The sequence below is a fragment of the Entelurus aequoreus genome, linkage group LG15 (genome assembly GCF_033978785.1).
Source record: "Entelurus aequoreus isolate RoL-2023_Sb linkage group LG15, RoL_Eaeq_v1.1, whole genome shotgun sequence".
In the NCBI taxonomy this organism is placed as follows: domain Eukaryota; kingdom Metazoa; phylum Chordata; class Actinopteri; order Syngnathiformes; family Syngnathidae; genus Entelurus; species Entelurus aequoreus.
Window position 1 is genome coordinate 1,619,985 of NC_084745.1, and position 20,000 is coordinate 1,639,984.

The window sequence follows — 20,000 nt, forward strand, 5'->3', positions numbered from 1 at the left end:
TGATACCACAAATTTCGGTATCGATCCGATACCAAGTAGTTACAGGATCATACAGAAATTCAAAGTCCTCATAAGTCCAAGGACGTATTTACTAAATTTATAAACATAATATAAATTTTTTTAAAAAACGAAAGAAGATTTTGTGATGCTAAAAAATATCGATGTGATACTAGTATCGACCAGATACGCTCTTGTACTTGGTATCATTACAGTGGATGTCAGGTGTAGGTCCACCCATGGCATTTGTTTACATTGTGACGCCGGTGAGCTATTGTATCCTCCTACGGTGTGTAGTGAAGCATGTTTAGCTATTCCTCGTCCTCCAGTGATAATGCTACTTGTAAGAAACATACTTTCTTTGTCGCCATGGAGGCCAGGATTAGTGATTTAGAAGTAGCTAAAACACTGCCGACTGCGGATGGATGTTAGTAATCATAGTAGTATCGACCAGATACGCTCTTGTACTTGGTATCATTACAGTGGATTTCAGGTGTAGATCCACCCATTCGTTTACATTGTGACGCCGGTGAGCTATTGTATCCTCCTACGGTGTGTAGTGAAGCATGTTTAGCTATTCCTCGTCCTCCAGTGATAATGCTACTTGTAAGAAACTTACTTTCTTTGTCGCCATGGAGGCCAGGATTAGTGATTTAGAAGTAGCTAAAACACTGCCGACTGAGGATGGATGTTAGTAATCATAGTAGTATCGACTAGATACGCTCCAGTACTTGGTATCATCACAGTGGATGTCAGGTGTAGATATCTTAGAGATAATGTAGGACCAAAACAAGTAAAACACTCTGCTTAGTGAGACAGAAAATGAGCAAATATCACCCTTTTTTGAGATATTTCATCTTACTTGGATTCCAGTTTTTGCAGTTAATGGATGTTGCATTCAAATGTGTGGTATTTCCCAGTGTCACGTTCGGCAAAAAGCAGACTGCACTCACCTGAGATCTTGCAGCCGTACACCTCAAAGCGCAGTGCGATGCCTATTTCCCAGGAAACGGGACGGATTCGGATGAAGCGCGTCAGAGTGGGTTTGGGCAGCATCGTCTTGGCAACGTCTGCCGGGTTGCTGTTGCCTTGGAAAACCTGCGAGAGATGCGGGGAACATTCCTTTACCGGATTATTTGTGAGAGACATGGAAATAGTCCTTTTGGAGGATGTAAAATGCAAATGACTACGCCGACGATTCTTTTGCAGAGTTTGTGTCAAAGAAAAAACAGAAGCATTAAAACCCATCTTAAAACTCATTTGTATACTAGTTAGATCCACTATGGACTGGACTCTCACTATTATGTTAGATCCACTATGGACTGGACTCTCACACTATTATGTTAGATCCACTATGGACTGGACTCTCACACTATTATGTTAGATCCACTATGGACTGGACTCTCACACTATTATGTTAGATCCACTATGGACTGGACTCTCACACTATTATGTTAGATCCACTATGGACTGGACTCTCACACTATTATGTTAGATCTACTATGGATTGGACTCTCACTATTATGTTAGATCCACTATGGACTGGACTCTCACTATTATGTTAGATCCACTATGAACTGGACTCTCTCACTATTATGTTAGATCCACTATGGACTGGACTCTCTCACTATTATGTTGGATCCACTATGGACTGGACTCTCACTATTATGTTAGATCCACTATGGACTAGACTCTCACACTATTATGTTAGATCCACTATGGACTAGACTCTCACACTATTATGTTAGATCCACTATGGACTGGACTCTCACTATTATGTTAGATCCACTATGGACTGGACTCTCACTATTATGTTAGATCCACTATGAACTGGACTCTCTCACTATTATGTTGGATCCACTATGGACTGGACTCTCACTATTATGTTAGATCCACTATGGACTACACTCTCACACTATTATGTTAGATCCACTATGGACTGGACTCTCACACTATTATGTTAGATCCACTATGGACTGGACTCTCACACTATTATGTTAGATCCACTATGGACTGGACTCTCACACTATTATGTTAGATCCACTATGGACTGGACTCTCACACTATTATGTTAGATCCACTATGGACTGGACTCTCACACTATTATGTTAGATCCACTATGGGCTGGACTCTCACTATTATGTTAGATCCACTATGGACTGGACTCTCACTATTATGTTGGATCCACTATGGACTGGACTCTCTCACTATTATGTTGGATCCACTATGGACTGGACTCTCACTATTATGTTAGATCCACTATGGACTAGACTCTCACACTATTATGTTGGATCCACTATGGACTGGACTCTCACACTATTATGTTAGATCCACTATGGACTGGACTCTCACACTATTATGTTAGATCCACTATGGACTGGACTCTCACACTATTATGTTAGATCCACTATGGACTGGACTCTCACACTATTATGTTAGATCCACTATGGACTGGACTCTCACACTATTATGTTAGATCCACTATGGACTGGACTCTCACTATTATGTTAGATCCACTATGGACTGGACTCTCACACTATTATGTTAGATCCACTATGGACTGGACTCTCACACTATTATGTTAGATCCACTATGGACTGGACTCTCACACTATTATGTTAGATCCACTATGGACTGGACTCTCACACTATTATGCTAGATCCACTATGGACTGGACTCTCACACTATTATGTTAGATCCACTATGGACTGGACTCTCACTATTATGTTAGATCCACTATGAACTGGACTCTCACTATTATGTTAGATCCACTATGGACTGGACTCTCTCACTATTATGTTAGATCCACTATGGACTGGACTCTCACTATTATGTTGGATCCACTATGGACTGAACTCTCACTATTATGTTAGATCCACTATGGACTGGACTCTCACACTATTATGTTAGATCCACTATGGACTGAACTCTCACTATTATGTTAGATCCACTATGGACTGGATTCTCACACTATTATGTTAGATCCACTATGGACTGGACTCTCACACTATTATGTTAGATCCACTATGGACTGGACTCTCACACTATTATGTTAGATCAACTATGGACTGGACTCTCACACTATTATGTTAGATCCACTATGGACTGGACTCTCACTATTATGTTAGATCCACTATGGACTGGACTCTCACACTATTATGTTAGATCCACTATGCACTGGACTCTCACACTATTATGTTAGATCCACTATGGACTGGACTCTCACACTATTATGTTGGATCCACTATGGACTGGACTCTCACACTATTATGTTAGATCCACTATGCACTGGACTCTCACACTATTATGTTAGATCCACTATGGACTGGACTCTCACACTATTATGTTAGATCCACTATGGACTGGACTCTCACTATTATATTAGATCCACTATGGACTGGACTCTCACTATTATATTAGATCCACTATAGACTGGACTCTCACTATTATATTAGATCCACTATGGACTGGACTCTCACTATTATATTAGATCCACTATGGACTGGACTCTCACTATTATGTCATTTAACAGGACTAGTAAAACAGATCCTTCAAGACTGCTCATAGATAGTTCCCCTGCCCACTAGGAACCACATTGAGCCCGTGAAACCCGAGGAATCATTTGTAACTCTGATGCGGTCTGAAGGACCAAAGATGTCGTCTTGCTCCAGATCTGTTCACATTTCACTATAGCGTCTTGTTTAAAGGTCAGGGATGTCAGCGTTTACCCCCCTGAGGGTTTACCCCCCTGAGGGTCTTCTGACAGTTTACTGGCAGCCCACAGAGCGACTGACCACCCAGCCAAACAACTCCTCACAGTCTGTCACGGTTCATTCTGGGTAATTGAATCACACCAGAGACCATCAAATCCTCTGACCTCCTGAACTGGACGGTTACAACGTAGAGAGGCATCCAGCGGAGAGGGGGAAAAAAATACTTCAGCTAATTTTGAAATCAGGGCTGAGGCATTAGTCCGGAGTCTGGAAACCTCACGGAGTCATGACCACACCTCAACGCCATGCATGGTCTCACCCTCTGTTGGCTAAGTGTGGTGACTGCAAACTGCCAGCTCAGCAGGGAGTAAAATGCTGCCCGTTGTGTACAAAAGCACTTAGTGGAGTCCGAGCAGCACTTTACACACACCAGACCTGGCAGAGGACACCCAGGAGTCAAACTAGTGTCAAACTAGTGTTGTTCTAGAACAATCTGCCTCTTTCAGACCGCTCTTTTGACTGAATCACGAGCCGGCTCTTATTGAATGCCAATCTTCCCTGGAATATGTACAATATACACACTGCAAGTATATATATAATGTAGTAACAGACACCTTCATAACAATATGTAATATGTACAATATACACACTGCAAGTATATATATAATGTAGTAACAGACACCTTCATAACAATATGTAATATGTACAATATACACACTGCAAGTATATATATATAATGTAGTAACAGACACCTTCATAACAATATGTAATATGTACAATATACACACTGCAAGTATATATATATAATGTAGTAACAGACACCTTCATAACAATATGTAATATGTACAATATACACACTGCAAGTATATATATAATGTAGTAACAGACACTTTCATAACAATATGTACAATATACACACTGCCAGTATATATATAATGTAGTAATAGACACCTTCATAACAATATGTAATATGTACAATATACACACTGCAAGTATATATATATAATGTAGTAACAGACACCTTCATAACAATATGTAATATGTACAATATACACACTGCAAGTATATATATAATGTAGTAACAGACACCTTCATAACAATATGTAATATGTACAATATACACACTGCAAGTATATATATAACGTAGTAACAGACACTTTCATAACAATATGTACAATATACACACTGCAAGTATATATATAATGTACTAACAGACACCTTCATAACAATATGTAATATGTACAATATACACACTGCAAGTATATATATAATGTAGTAACAGACACCTTCATAACAATATGTAATATGTACAATATACACACTGCAAGTATATATATAATGTAGTAACAGACACCTTCATAACAATATGTAATATGTACAATATACACACTGCAAGTATATATATATAATGTAGTAACAGACACCTTCATAACAATATGTACAATACACACAATGTAAATATATATATATATATATATATATATATATATATATATATATATATATATATATAATGTAACAAACACCTTCTTAACAACATGTAATATGTACAATATACACACTGCAAGTATATATATATATATATATATATATATATATATATATATATATATATATATATATATATATATATATATATATATATATATATATATATATATATATATATATATATATATATATATATATATATAATGTAACAGACACCAGCATAACATTATGTAATATGTACAATATACACACTGCAAGTATATATATAATGTAGTAATAGACACATTCATAACAATATGTAACATGTACAATATACAAACAAATAAAATTAAATTTAAAAAAACAAAACTATATGATTTGCCTGAGAAGCTGGACAGGACAAAAAAATAAAAATAAAATAAAATATGATTTGCCTGAGAAGCCGGACAAAAAAATAAAAAATAAATAAATAACATAAAATAAAACAAAAAAAACTATATGATTTGCCTGAGAAGCTGGACAGGACAAAAAACAAAACGAAACAAAAATAAATAAAATAAAATAAAACAAAAACATCTATATGATTTGCCTGAGAAGCTGGACAGGACACAAAACAAAACAAAACAAAAATAAATTAAATTTAAAAAAAAAAAAAAACAACTGTATGATTTGCCTGAGAAGCTGGACAAAAAAATAAATAAAAAATAAAAAAATAAATTATATGATTTGCCTGAGAAGCTGGACAGGACAACAAAAACAAAAACAACAACAACAAAAAATAAAAATGATTTGCCTGAGAAGCTGGACGAAATAAATAAAAAAATAAAAAATGTTAAAAAAAAATAAAAATAAACATAAAAAAATGATTTGCCTGAGAAGCTAGACAGGACAAAAAACGAAACAAAAAAAAAACAAATAAAATAAAATTAAAAAAAAAAAAACTATATGATTTGCCTGAGAAGCTGGACAGGACAAAAAAATAAAATAAAAAAATAAAATATGATTTGCCTGAGAAGCCGGACAAAAAATAAATAAATAAATAAATAACATAAAATAAAACAAAAAAAACTATATGATTTGCCTGAGAAGCTGGACAGGACAAAAAACAAAACAAAACAAAAATAAATTAAATTAAAAAAAAAAAAAAAAAAAACTATATGATTTGCCTGAGAAGCTGGACAAAAAAATAATTAAAAAATAAAAAAATAAATTATATGATTTGCCTGAGAAGCTGGACAAAAAAAATTAAAAAAATTAAAAATGTTAAAAAAAATAAAAAATAAAAAATAAACAAAAAAATGATTTGCCTGAGAATCTGGACAGGACAAATATAAATATAAATATAAATATATATATATATATATATATATATATATATATATATATATATATATATATATATATATATATATATATATATATATATATATATATATATATATATATATATATAAAAAGGAAAAATAGTTCCTCAGTGTTCACTCTTACAATAACAATGTTGCTACAGTTTGTTATTATACAGATTACAGAATATTCTTGATGATTTTTGAATGCATTTTTAAAGTAATTTAGAGGTAGAATTGATTGCTAACATTAGCTGCATTGCTAGCCCCCTCGAACGAGACCATTTTTATATATTGGAATGTGAAAAAAACAACATAACATTTTGTCTTCTTGTCTCTCATAACGACTGTGGAATCCCAACACGAGTGCAAAACAGTCAAAGTTGCCGTCACTCAATCAAAGCCAGTAGTCAAACCTGGTTGTTTGCCGCTGGTAGAACACGTTTCCTCAAGTATTTACACCTCAAACATGCCCCCGCTGACCCTCTGGACTGGACGCCCACTTTGGCGGTTCCATCCAGATGGACAAACCCTGGCTGATCAGCAATCAATAGCCTTGGGTCCGCCTCCGCCAGCTGCTCAAACAGGACCAATCCTCAAGCGGTCTTTTGTTACCTGTGTCACTTTTACAAGCTGACCCGTGTTGGACCCAAACAGAAGCAGCATTCCTCAGACGCCCTACCCCCCCCCCCCCCCCCCCACAGCTGTAGTGTGCTTGGTAGAGGTTGACCGCCGACACACACCCAGCAGAGGGCATCATTGCACGTCAGAAGACAAACGGCAGGGTTTTCCCCGGTTTGTGGCACTTGAAGGCAACACGCAGCAGGCCACAATTCAAGTCAGCGGGACATTCCAAACGTTTCTGGTTTCGATGACTTGAGAAGTCCCGAAAATAAACCAGTCCGCCGTAATTGTACTACGGACATCTAGAGGTTTTGGTTGTCTCGTTTACCTTCTGCTTGGAGCCTTCCTTCAGCGTGATCCAGTCGTCTCCGTTGGAACTGACGTCCACTTTGTAGGACTTCACAAAGTAAGGTCTCTGGGTCTCCTGGGAAACCGCGCCCTGGGTGCCGACGGCCGAGACGAACCGGAGGAAGCCGAGGTCCACCTGGCGGAGAAGAAGAAGAAGATTAGAACCGACGCAGAAAGATTTATAATATCGTTGTTTTGTGGTGTATTTTCTGAGGATGGACACGGATTAACTCGCAGATCAAGGGGACTTGATACGATACCGATACTGGAGCCCTGAGTATTGGGGTGTGGGGACCCCTAGAGGTAGTTGTAGGGTGTCCCCAGCTAAATGACAGATAGTTAATAGTAATATTTGTACACTTACATGAACATTGATATTATACATGCGGACCATAGATAGAAATGTTGTTAAATGTAGCTTTGATGTCGCTAGCTACTTTTGCCGTGTAGCTTGCTACAATTCTCCGGGGATAGCTTTCTCTATAGCTTAGTTACAATTAATGGAGAGTAACTTGTAGTTTAGCTACAATTAATGGAGAGTAACTTGTAGTTTAGCTACATTTAATGGAGAGTAACGTGTAGCTTGGCGACATATAATGTAGAATAACTTGTAGCTTAGCTACAATTAATGGAGAGTAACTTGTAGCTTAGCTACATTTAATGGAGAGTAACTTGTAGCTTAGCGACATTTAATGGAGAGTAACTTGTAGCTTGGCGACATTTAATGGAGAGTAACTTGTAGCGTAGCTACATTTAATGGAGAGCAACTTGTAGCTTAGCTACATTTAATGGAGAGCAACTTGTAGCTTAGCTACATTCAATGGAGAGTAACGTGTAGCTTAGCTACATTTAATGGAGAGTAACTTGTAGCTTAGCTACATTTAATGGAGAGTAACTTGTAGCTTAGCGATATTTAATGGAGAGTAACTTGTAGCTTAGCTACATTTAATGGAGAGCAACTTGTAGCTTAGCTATATTCAATGGAGAGTAACGTGTAGCTTAGCTACATTTAATGGAGAGTAACCTTTAGCTTGGCGACATTCAATAGAGAGTAACTTTGAGCTTAGCTACATTTAATGGAGAGTAACTTGTAGCTTAGCGACTTTAATGGAGAGTAACTTGTAGCTTAGCTACATTTAATGGAGAGTAACTTGTAGCTTAGCTACATTTAATGGAGAGTAACTTGTAGCATGGCGACATTTAATAGAGAGTAACTTTGAGCTTAGCTACATTTAATGGAGAGTAACTTGTAGCTTAGCGACATTTAATGGAGAGTAACTTGTAGCTTAGCTACATTTAATGGAGAGTAACTTGTAGCTTAGCTACATTTAATGGAGAGTAACTTGTAGCTTGGCGACATTTAATGGAGAGTAACTTGTAGCTTAGCGACATTTAATGGAGAGTGACTTGTAGCTTAGCGACATTTAATGGAGAGTAACTTGTAGCTTAGCTACATTTAATGGAGAGTAACGTGTAGCTTAGCTACATTTAATGGAGAATAACTTGTAGCTTAGTACATTTAATAGAGAGTAACTTGTAGTTTAGCGACTTTTAATGGAGAGTAACTTGTAGCTCAGCTACATTTAATGGAGAGTAACTTGTAGCTTAGTTACATTTAATGGATAGTAACTTGTAGTTTAGCTACATTTTAATGGAATTAATTTGCAGCTTAGCTACATTTAATGGAGAGCAACTTGTAGCTTAGCTTCATTTAATGGAGAGTAACCTGTAGCTATGCTACATTTAATGGAGAGTAACTTGTAGCTCAGCTACATTTAATGGAGAGTAACTTGTAGCTTAGTTACATTTAATGGAGAGTAACTTGTAGTTTAGCTACATTTTAATGGAATTAATTTGCAGCTTAGCTACATTTAATGGAGAGTAACTTGTAGCTTAGCTACATTTAATGGAGAGTAACTTGTAGTTTAGCTACATTTAACGGAGAGTAACTTGTAGCTTAGCGACATTTAATGGAGAGTAACTTGTAGCTTAGCGACATTTAATGGAGAGTAACTTGTAGTTTAGCTACATTTAATGGAGAGTAACTTGTAGCTTAGCTACATTTAATGGAGAGTACCTTGGAACTTAGCTACATTTAATGGAGAGTAACTTGTAGCTTAGCGTACTACCTTTTCCAAGAAGCTTGCAAACTAAAAGTGAGCTGTTTGGCCACAATACCCAGCAATATGTTTGGAGGAGAAAAGGTGAGGCCTTTAATCCCAGGAACACCATTCCTACCGTCAAGAATGGTGGTGGTAGTATTATGCTCTGGGCCTGTTTTTGCTGCCAATGGAACTGCTGCTTCAAATGGGACAATGAAAAACGAGGATTAGCTCCAAATTCTTTAGGACAAGCTAAAATCATCAGCCCGGAGGTTGGGTCTTGGGTGCAGTTGGGTGTTCCAACAGGACAATGACCCCAAACACGTCAAAAGTGGTAAAGGAATGGCTAAATCAGGTTAGAATGAAGGTTTTAGAATGACCTTCCCAAAGTAAGGCGACAACAACCACTCAGTCGTCAGAAGACAATGTACACAGGCTAATCCCAGGGTACGATCCCTTAACCCACCACCGAGCGGCAGTGGTGCGCAGAGTGAGAGACTTTTGAATATGTGCGTTGTGATCCAGCTCGCCATCTTTGACGGGCAGGGATGATATTAATGAGCAGTAATTGCATGCAGATGCAAGTTGAACACGGCAAGTTCGTGCCTTCCTGGAACAGGTTTCCTCTCTTTCTCTGATACTTTCACGATCTTCAGCGTCCTCAGCAGTGGACGTTTGCATTTCGTACAACAAGGCTTTTTTTTCCAGAAATGGACCAAAAGAGACCAATAAGAAATGTCCACTGCAGAGAACCCTGGTTGTCAAGACGATACAGTGCACTGTCTTCATGGGCTTTTATTGTCATTGCAGTCACAACTACGGAATTGCAGAGTTTTAACGGCAGTCGATACGTTTTCATGCTCTAATTTAGTCTAACTTCTCAAATGGTAAAAAAATAAATAAATAAATTTAAAAAAAATAAAATAAATTTTAAAAAAAAAATTAAAAAAAATTAAAAATAAAAACTTCTCAAATGGTTCCGTTTTTTTGTGTGTTCACAGCTTCGTGTGAAGTCCAGGGGCCGTACTTATCAAGCTTCTTAGAGTGGCATTTTACACTTAAGTCCTGAGGATTTGCGAAATTTAGTCCTACTCTCAAACTTAAGAATAAAAAAGCTTTGTATCAACGTTCTTAAGTCTAAGAATCACTCCTACTCTCCACGATATTTAAGAGACCTTCAGATGTGTCTTAAGTGGTTAGGAGTTGCCAGCAGGGGATGGCACTGAGGCGAGAGAGACGTGCGCGAACGTTCAGGGAACGGAACAATGTTTGTTTGTTTTTTGATGACGAGCAGCTGATCAAACGGTATCGTTTAGACAGAGCGGATATTATTTTTGTCACAGATTTAATACTTTTCGATTCCTTGTTGATTTCTGCATGTGTCTGCAGTGGGCTAGTATATATAGAGCCACCCACACCAGTTTCAAATTAGTTGCCTAATTAATGAATTGGAAAGAAAATGTTATGACAGTAGCGTATGTGTGTGGCCGTGAGGTGAGTGATGTCAGTGAGTGTGTGGGCGAGAGAAGAGAGGGAGCGGTAGCGTGAGTGCCGGCGGGGACTAGTTTGTTTTGTATTATTTTGTAGTTTATTGTCAAAATATACACTCCCATTGTCCAATTAAATATTTGCAAGATATTTCTTTATTCTTAGACAAGGGATTCCCTTCCGTGATTGGTCATTTCTATGGACACAGAAATGACGTCACCTAAAATTGCGTTTACGGCACATAGTAATGTCGTAATTCAGCTCTGAGTGTGACACTTAAGATTCAGTCCTACACTTCGCTGAAAGTGTGAGTAAGACGCTTGATAACTAACTTTTAAGTGCAGCTTTCAGCGAAGTATTTATTTACTCTTAAGTCAACTCTTAGCAGACTTCTTAGGAGTCATTCTAAGAAGCTTGATAAGTACGGCCCCAGAAGTCCATGCTCACTCTCAAATGTGACTATTAGTCATAGGACATGCCTCCCCCCCCCCGTACACTTTCATTTCAGGGCGGATAACTGAACGACTTTCTCGGATTTGCGGATCCTTAAAGCCTGTTTTAAGTGATGGCCGCTGTAATATTGGCACAGATTACAAAGAGTACGTCTCTAATGGCTACGCTAATGTTAAATAGCAGACAGCGTCAACGGACACGACGCTACTAGCAAGAATGTATCGGCTCGGATGCAGAGAAAAATAAAGTAAAATACCTGGATTGTAAAATAGCTCAATTGTGAAATACACAGATTGTAAAATACCTCGATTGTAAAATACATTGATTGTAAAATACCTTGATTTTAATATACCTCGATTGTAAAATACCTCGATTGTAAAATTCATTGATTGTAAAATACCTCGATTTTAATATACCTCGATTGTAAAATACCTCAATTGTGAAATAAATAGATTGTAAAATACCTCGATCGCAAAATACATTGATATTGTAAAATAGCTCAATTATAAAATACATTAATTGTAAAATGCCTCGATTTTAATATACCTTGATTTTAATACACCTTGATTGTAAAATGCCTCAATTGTAAAATGCCTTGATTTTAATATGCCTCAATTGCAAAATACTTTGATTGTAAAATACCTCAATTGCAAAATACTTTGATTGTAAAATACCTCAATTGTAAAATACATTGATTGTAAAATACCTCAATTGTAAAATACATCAATTGTAAAATACATTAATTGTAAAATATATTGATTGTAAAATGCATCTATTGTAAAATACATCAATTGTAAAATATATTGATTGTAAAATACATCTATTGTAAAATACATCAATTGTAAAATACATTAATTGTAAAATACATTGATTGTAAAATACATTAATTGTAAAATACATCGATTGTAAAATACATTAATTGTAAAATACATTGATTGTAAAATACCTCAATTGTAAAATACATTGATTGTAAAATACATCTATTGTAAAATACCTTGATTGTAAAATACATCAATTGTAAAATACTTTAATTGTAAAATACATTGATTGTAAAATACATTAATTGTAAAATACATCGATTGTAAAATACATCAATTGTAAAATACTTTAATTGTAAAATACCTTGATTGTAAAATACATTAATTGTAAAATACATCGATTGTAAAATACATCAATTGTAAAATACATTGATTGTAAAATACATCGATTGTAAAATACATTGATTGTAAAATACATCAATTGTAAAATACATTGATTGTAAAATACATCGATTGTAAAATACATTGATTGTAAAATAAATCGATTGTAAAATACCTCAATTTTAAAACACCTCTATTGTAAAATGCATTAATTGTAAAATACATCGATTGTAAAATACCACAATTTTAAAACACCTCTATTGTAAAATACATTAATTGTAAAATACATTGATTGTAAAATACATCGATTGTAAAATACCACAATTGTAAAATACATTAATTGTAAAATACATCGATAGTAAAATACCTCGATTGTAAAATACTACGATTGTAAAATACCTTGATTGTAAAATACCTCAACTGTAAAATACATCGATTGTAAAATACATCAATTTGCGGCAGCTTTTTCAGAAGGTTGTGTCCTAAATTGCAATATTTTTCTTATTCTTTTCAAAGACATGGAAACGACTTGAGACTTTATTAATTTGTCATTCATGTTTTTCACCTTAAACAAAAGAAGCACAGGGTTTTAACCAAAATATTTAAAAACAAATACTGTATTGACGTTTTACTCCTTTTATACCACACCGACTCAAAAGTAGGCGCTAGATGGCAGTGACGTGACATAATCAGAGCTAATGCTCAAATATTTGTACTGTTTCAATTCATATGATGATATGTATTATATACTAATGTCATAATAAGGATGAATTATATAATAGTAAAACTAATGCTGCTCTGTCGTCCACATTCTCCGCGTACGTTTAGAACCTTTGTGAACCATCAATAGCGCTCATTTTTTTGTTGGTAAATGAGAGACAATGCGAGATTATCATCACACTTCAACATCTCTAACATGCAAATGCTGCCTCGCTGCTAGGTCAGCATTGCAAGGTAAAATCTGTCGTTAACCGTCGAATGTTAAAATAAATGTATAAAATACCATGTAACTGTTTGTCTACTACAGAAGCCAGGTCTGATAGTTGAGTCGTTTGATGAATAAAGAGTTGACATATTGTTAGGAGTTGTGGTTCCTGCTTCAACAAACACTCCTAAGTGTTGTTTAGACAGTTCAAGGACTCCAGATTGGCTTAGGAGGAACCAAAGCAAACAGTAACAAACGGTGTTCTACCGTCATCATCTCTGAATCTGTGCCAACTGAACATGTCTTCCGGTTCCACAAATAACGAGTACATCAAAACCCTTTAGGGCTTTAGTCTGTCCCCGTTTAATAAAGGGTTCTCATCTGCCGAGTAAATAACACACCGGGTAGAACGGAAGATTGGTGGAAGGAATTCACAGCCGGTCTTTATTGTAAATCCCCGACTAAATACCAGCGAATCACAGAACATGACGCTATAATAAAAGGATCACGGCTCGTGGAAAAGTATTTTGGGAGTCAACCGATGTTGGGGCTTACTGGTAACAAGCACAGGGAAATGACAAATAGTGCTGTATGACTACTATTATTGTAACGGTGGAGAAATACAGCTAGTCATTCAAATACTAACAAGGAACACCTCTCAACTATCACACCAGGGCTCAGAAAATCTGCCGGGACTCCTCCCACCCCAACCAAGGACTCTTTTCACTGCTGGTTTCTAGAAAGAAGTTCCACAGCCACTGTAGCAGAACCTCCACGTTCTGTAACAGCTTCTTAAGACTCTTGAATGAGTCAAAATAATACCCTCAATTTAACCCCCACAAAAACGGATTAACTGGCTGGAGTAACTTATAGCTTAGCTACATTTAATGGAGAGTAACTTGTAGCTTAGCTACATTTAATGGAGAGTAACTTGTAGCTTAGCTACATTTAATGGAGAGTAACTTGTAGCTTAGCTACATTTAATGGAGAGTAACTTGTAGCTTAGCTACATTTAATGGAGAGTAACTTGTAGTTTAGCTACATTTAATGGAGAGTAACTTGTAGTTTAGCTACATTTAATGGAGAGTAACTTGTATTTTAGCTACTTTTAATGGAGAGTAACTTGTAGCTTAGCTACTTTTAATGGAGAGTAACTTGTATTTTAGCTACTTTTAATGGAGATTAACTTGTAGCTCAGCTACATTTAATGGAGAGTAACTTGTAGCTTAGTTACATTTAATGGAGAGTAACTTGTATTTTAGCTACATTTTAATGGAGAGTAATTTGTAGCTTAGCTACATTTAACGGAGAGTAACTTGTAGCTTAGCTACATTTAATGGAGAGTAACTTGTAGCTTAGCTACATTTAATGGAGAGTAACTTGTAGTTTAGCTACATTTAATGGAGAGTAACTTGTATTTTAGCTACTTTTAATGGAGAGTAACTTGTAGCTTAGCTACTTTTAATGGAGAGTAACTTGTATTTTAGCTACTTTTAATGGAGAGTAACTTGTAGCTCAGCTACATTTAATGGAGAGGAACTTTTAGCTTAGCTACATTTAATGGAGAGTAACGTGTAGCTTAGCTACATTTAATGGAGAGTAACTTGTAGCTTAACCACATTTAATGGAGAGTACCTTGTAGCTTAGCTACATTTAATGGAGAGTAACTTGTAGCTTAGCTACATTTAATGGAGAGTAACTTGTAGTTTAGCTACATTTAATGGAGAGTAACTTGTATTTTAGCTACTTTTAGTGGAGAGTAACTTGTAGCTTAGCTATTTTAATGGAGAGTAACTTGTATTTTAGCTACTTTTAATGGAGAGTATATTGTAGCTCAGCTACATTTAATGGAGAGTAACTTGTAGCTTAGTTACATTTAATGGAGAGTAACTTGTATTTTAGCTACATTTTAATGGAGAGTAATTTGTAGCTTAGCTACATTTAATGGAGAGTTACTTGTAGCTTAGCTTACTACATTTTCCAAGAAGCTTGCAAACTAAAAGTGAGCTTTTTGGCCACAATACCCAGCAATATGTTTGGAGGAGAAAAGGTGAGGCCTTTAATCCCAGGATCACCAAACCTACCGTCAAGCATGGTGGTGGTAGTATTATGCTCTGGGCCTGTTTTGCTGCCAATGGAACTGCTGCTTTAAATTTTTCAGGACAAGCTAAAATCATCAGCCCAGAGGTTGGGTCTTGGGCGCAGTTGGGTGTTCCAACAGGACAATGACCCCCAAACACACCTCAAAAGTGGTAAAGGAATGGCTAAATCAGGCTAAGAATGAAGGTTTTAGCATGGCCTTCCCAAAGTCCTGACTTAAACCCCATTGAGAACGTGTGGACAATGCTGAAGAAACAAGTCCATGTCAGAAAACCAACAAATTTAGCTGAACTGCACCAATTTTGTCAAGAGGAGTGGTCAACAATTCAAGCAGAAGCTTGTGGTTGAATGGGAAATAATTCCACTTCAAAAATGTGTCTCCTCAGTTCCCAAACCTTTACTGAGTGTTGTTAAAAGGAAAGGCCATGTAACACAGCCAGGGCCGGCCTGTGGCATAGGCCGTATAGGCAAATGCTAAGGGCGCCGTCCATTAGGGGGCGCCACGGCAGTGCCACAAATGTTGGAGAAAAAAAAAAAAAAGTTGGTACTATTATTTCTAAATACATAAAATAATCCCACGTTAATTAAAATGCAAAGTAAAGCCTATTTAATAGAAATATTATTTGTTACAACATTACGCCCCCCCCCCCCCTTTCCCCCCGCACGGTGCGCCCCCTCCCTTCCCGTATCATGACTCTTTTTGGACGTCACATCAAAAAATCAACACAAGATGTCAAAGCGGCCAAAACTGTCAGGTGCCATGGGAAGAAAAAAGAGAAAAGAAGAGGAGAAACGAGAAAAAGACAGAGGTAGCAGGTAGGTAACGTTAGCCTACATGAAATTATTTGTCTGTTACAGAATGTGATAGTAACCTGGCTTATTAGCATTAAGCTAATGTTACATGATTCGGCAATTGCTAATCAATAAATAGCTAGTTCTGTTTTAACGTGGGGTTAATATTGTGGAGGGGGCTAAATTGTTATGGAAAATAATAATGTAACATTAGGTAATTACAGTACTCCCTGGTGTACAGTCATTTGTAAGTCATTCTAGTTAATGCAATATTAAAAAGCACAAATAGAGAACTCTGTAGGATCACCTTTTTTTGTAATATTGTTGTTAAAGTCATACTGGTTTGATATCTTGTTTTGTGCAGTGCCTTATTTATATTGTATTTTTAATTTATTTTATGCAACTTGTTGACACGTTTTAATTTGTGTTTATGTGTGTAAAAAATATTGTATTTCACATATTTATTTTTAATTTTTTGTATTCATTTATTTATTCATATTTTTTTTAATCTTGTTAACTATTCTGATTGTTAATTTGCTTTCTTTAAGTTAAAAAAAAAGGTCAAAGACAAAGCTATTCGGTTTCTTGTGAGTGTATACACTTCACTGCCGATGTGGGGGGGGGGGGGGGGGCACCTAAAATCTTGCCTAGGGCGCCAGATTGGTTAGGGCCGGGCCTGCTCCCACGTGTCACCAGGTCACATGATGTGTACTTGACACTAAGCACGGTCACTGCTGTGTGACCGTGTGGGAAATAACAGTCGTGCTAGAATGGAAGAAGGGAAAAAAAAACTAGCCCAGCAATTTCTCCAACTATATATCTCTCTATGCTTGATTGGTTTATAATTGAGCTGCCAGGAGGCCGGCAGTGCTCTGCAAGACGCTTGTCAAACGCGCTTTTAAAAATCCCCCCAAAATCTCCCGCATTGAAGAATGTTCCGGTGACAGGACTGCCGCTTGAATAAGTGAGATTAGGTTGTCTCCCGAGAACAACAGCAGAAGGAATCATCACGGAATACCTTTATGGATATCAAAGGATCACATACAAATAGCTACAAAAATCTTTGTTTCATCTTATTGAAATAAGGTGAAACATAAGATGCTAAAATGTGTTTTAAGTAAATTATTCGACGCAAGATCGAGTGTTTGTGGGTTGTGGGAATAGTTCCAGAAGATTAGAGGGTAGCATGTTGTTTCAACGTTGTAGAATATTGGTTGGGAAATGACAATAATTCAATGGTCAAATCAATGTCAGAACCCGACATTGATTAAACGTCGTCAAGTATGTTGTTTCAACGTTGTGTTTGTGTTGTAAAATGACCAAAATGCAACGGTCAAATCAAAGTCACAACCCAACATTGATCAAACGTCATCAAGCGTGTTGTTTCAATGTTGTGTTTGTGTTGTAAAATGACCAAATTTCAATGGTCAAATCCATGTCAGAACCCAACATTGATTAAACGTCGTCAAGTGTGTTGTTTCAACGTTGTGTTTGTGTTGTAAAATGACCAAATTTCAATGGTCAAATCAATGTCAGAACCCAACATTGATTAAACGTCGTCAAGTGTGTTGTTTCAACGTTGTGTTTGTGTTGTAAAATGACCAAATTTCAATGGTCAAATCCATGTCAGAACCCAACATTGATTAAACGTCGTCAAGTGTGTTGTTTCAACGTTGTGTTTGTGTTGTAAAATGACCAAATTTCAATGGTCAAATCAATGTCAGAACCCAACATTGATTAAACGTTGTCAATATGTTGTTTCAACGTTGTGTTTGTGTTGTAAAATGACCAAATTTCAATGGTCAAATCCATGTCAGAACCCAACATTGATTAAACGTCGTCAAGTGTGTTGTTTCAACGTTGTGTTTGTGTTGTAAAATGACCAAATTTCAATGGTCAAATCAATGTCAGAACCCAACATTGATTAAACGTCATCATGTGTGTTGTTTCAACGTTGTGTTTGTGTTGTAAAATGACCAAATTTCAATGGTCAAATCAATGTCAGAACCCAACATTGATTAAACGTCGTCAATATGTTGTTTCAACGTTGTGTTTGTGTTGTAAAATGACCAAATTTCAATGGTCAAATCCATGTCAGAACCCAACATTGATTAAACGTCGTCAAGTGTGTTGTTTCAACGTTGTGTTTGTGTTGTAAAATGACCAAAATTCAATGGTCAAATCAATGTCAGAACCCAACATTGATCAAACGTCGTCAAGTATGTTGTTTCAACGTTGTGTTTGTGTTGTAAAATGACCAAAATGCAATGGTCAAATCAAAGTCACAACCCAACATTGATCAAACGTCATCAAGCGTGTTGTTTCAATGTTGTGTTTGTGTTGTAAAATGACCAAAATGCAACGGTCAAATCAACGTTACAACATGACATTGATCAAACGATGTCAAAAAGGCATGTTGTTTCAACGTTGTATTTGTGTTGTGAAAATATCGTTGGAGAATGACCAAAATTCAATGGTTAAATCAACGTAACAACCTGACATTGATTAAACGTTGTCAAAAAGTATGTTGTTTAAACGTTGTGTTTGTGTTGTAGAATGTTGGCTGGAAAATGACCAAAATTCCATGGTCAAATCAACGTTACCACCCGACTAAACGTCGTCAAAAAGCACGTTGTTTCAACGTTGTATTTATGTTGTAAAATATTGGTTGGGAAATGACAATAATTCAATGGTCAAACCAACGTCAGAACCCGACATTGATTAAACGTTGTCAAAAAGCATGTTGTTTCAATGTTGTTTTTGTGTTGTGAAAATATCGTTGGAGAATGACCAAAATTCAACGGTCAAATCAACGTTACAACCCATCATTGATTAAACGTCGTCAAAAAGCATGTTGTTTCAACGTTGTATTTGTGTTGTAGAATGTTAGCTGGAAAATGACCAAAATTCAATGGTCAAATCAACGTTACAACCCGACTAAAGGTTGTCTAAAAGCATGTTGTTTCAACGTTGTATTTGTGTTGGAGAATGTTGGTTGGGAAATGACAATAATTCAATGGTCAAATCAACGTTACCACCCGACTAAAGGTTGTCTGAAAGCATGTTGTTTCAACGTTGTATTTGTGTTGGAGAATGTTGGTTGGGAAATGACAATAATTCAATGGTCAAATCAACGTTACAACCCGACTAAAGGTTGTCTAAAAGCATGTTGTTTCAACGTTGTAGAATATTGGTTGGGAAATGACCAAATTTCAATGGTCAAATCAACGTCAGAACCCGACATTGATTAAACGTCGTCAAGTATGTTGTTTCAACGTTGTGTTTGTGTTGTAAAATGACCAAAATTCAATGTTCAAATCAACGTCACAACCCGTCATTGATCAAACGTCATCAAGTATGTTGTTTCAATGTTGTGTTTGTGTTGTAAAATGACCAAAATTCAATGTTCAAATCAACGTTACAACCCAACATTGATTAAACGCCGTCAAAAAGCATGTTGTTTCAACAGAGTATTTTTGTTGATATTTGTTAGCATCAAGAAAATG

The 20,000-nt window shown here is 36.3% G+C and overlaps 1 protein-coding gene across 1 annotated transcript in view; it reads right to left on the bottom strand.

Moving 5' to 3' along the window:
* Nucleotides 1-20,000, bottom strand: part of LOC133629693 (neuropilin-1a-like) — a 180,768-nt gene that overhangs the window by 50,335 nt on the left and 110,433 nt on the right. The window contains 2 exon segments of the mRNA XM_062020593.1: nucleotides 951-1,095; nucleotides 7,476-7,631. Coding sequence (XP_061876577.1) covers nucleotides 951-1,095; nucleotides 7,476-7,631 — 301 coding nt within the window.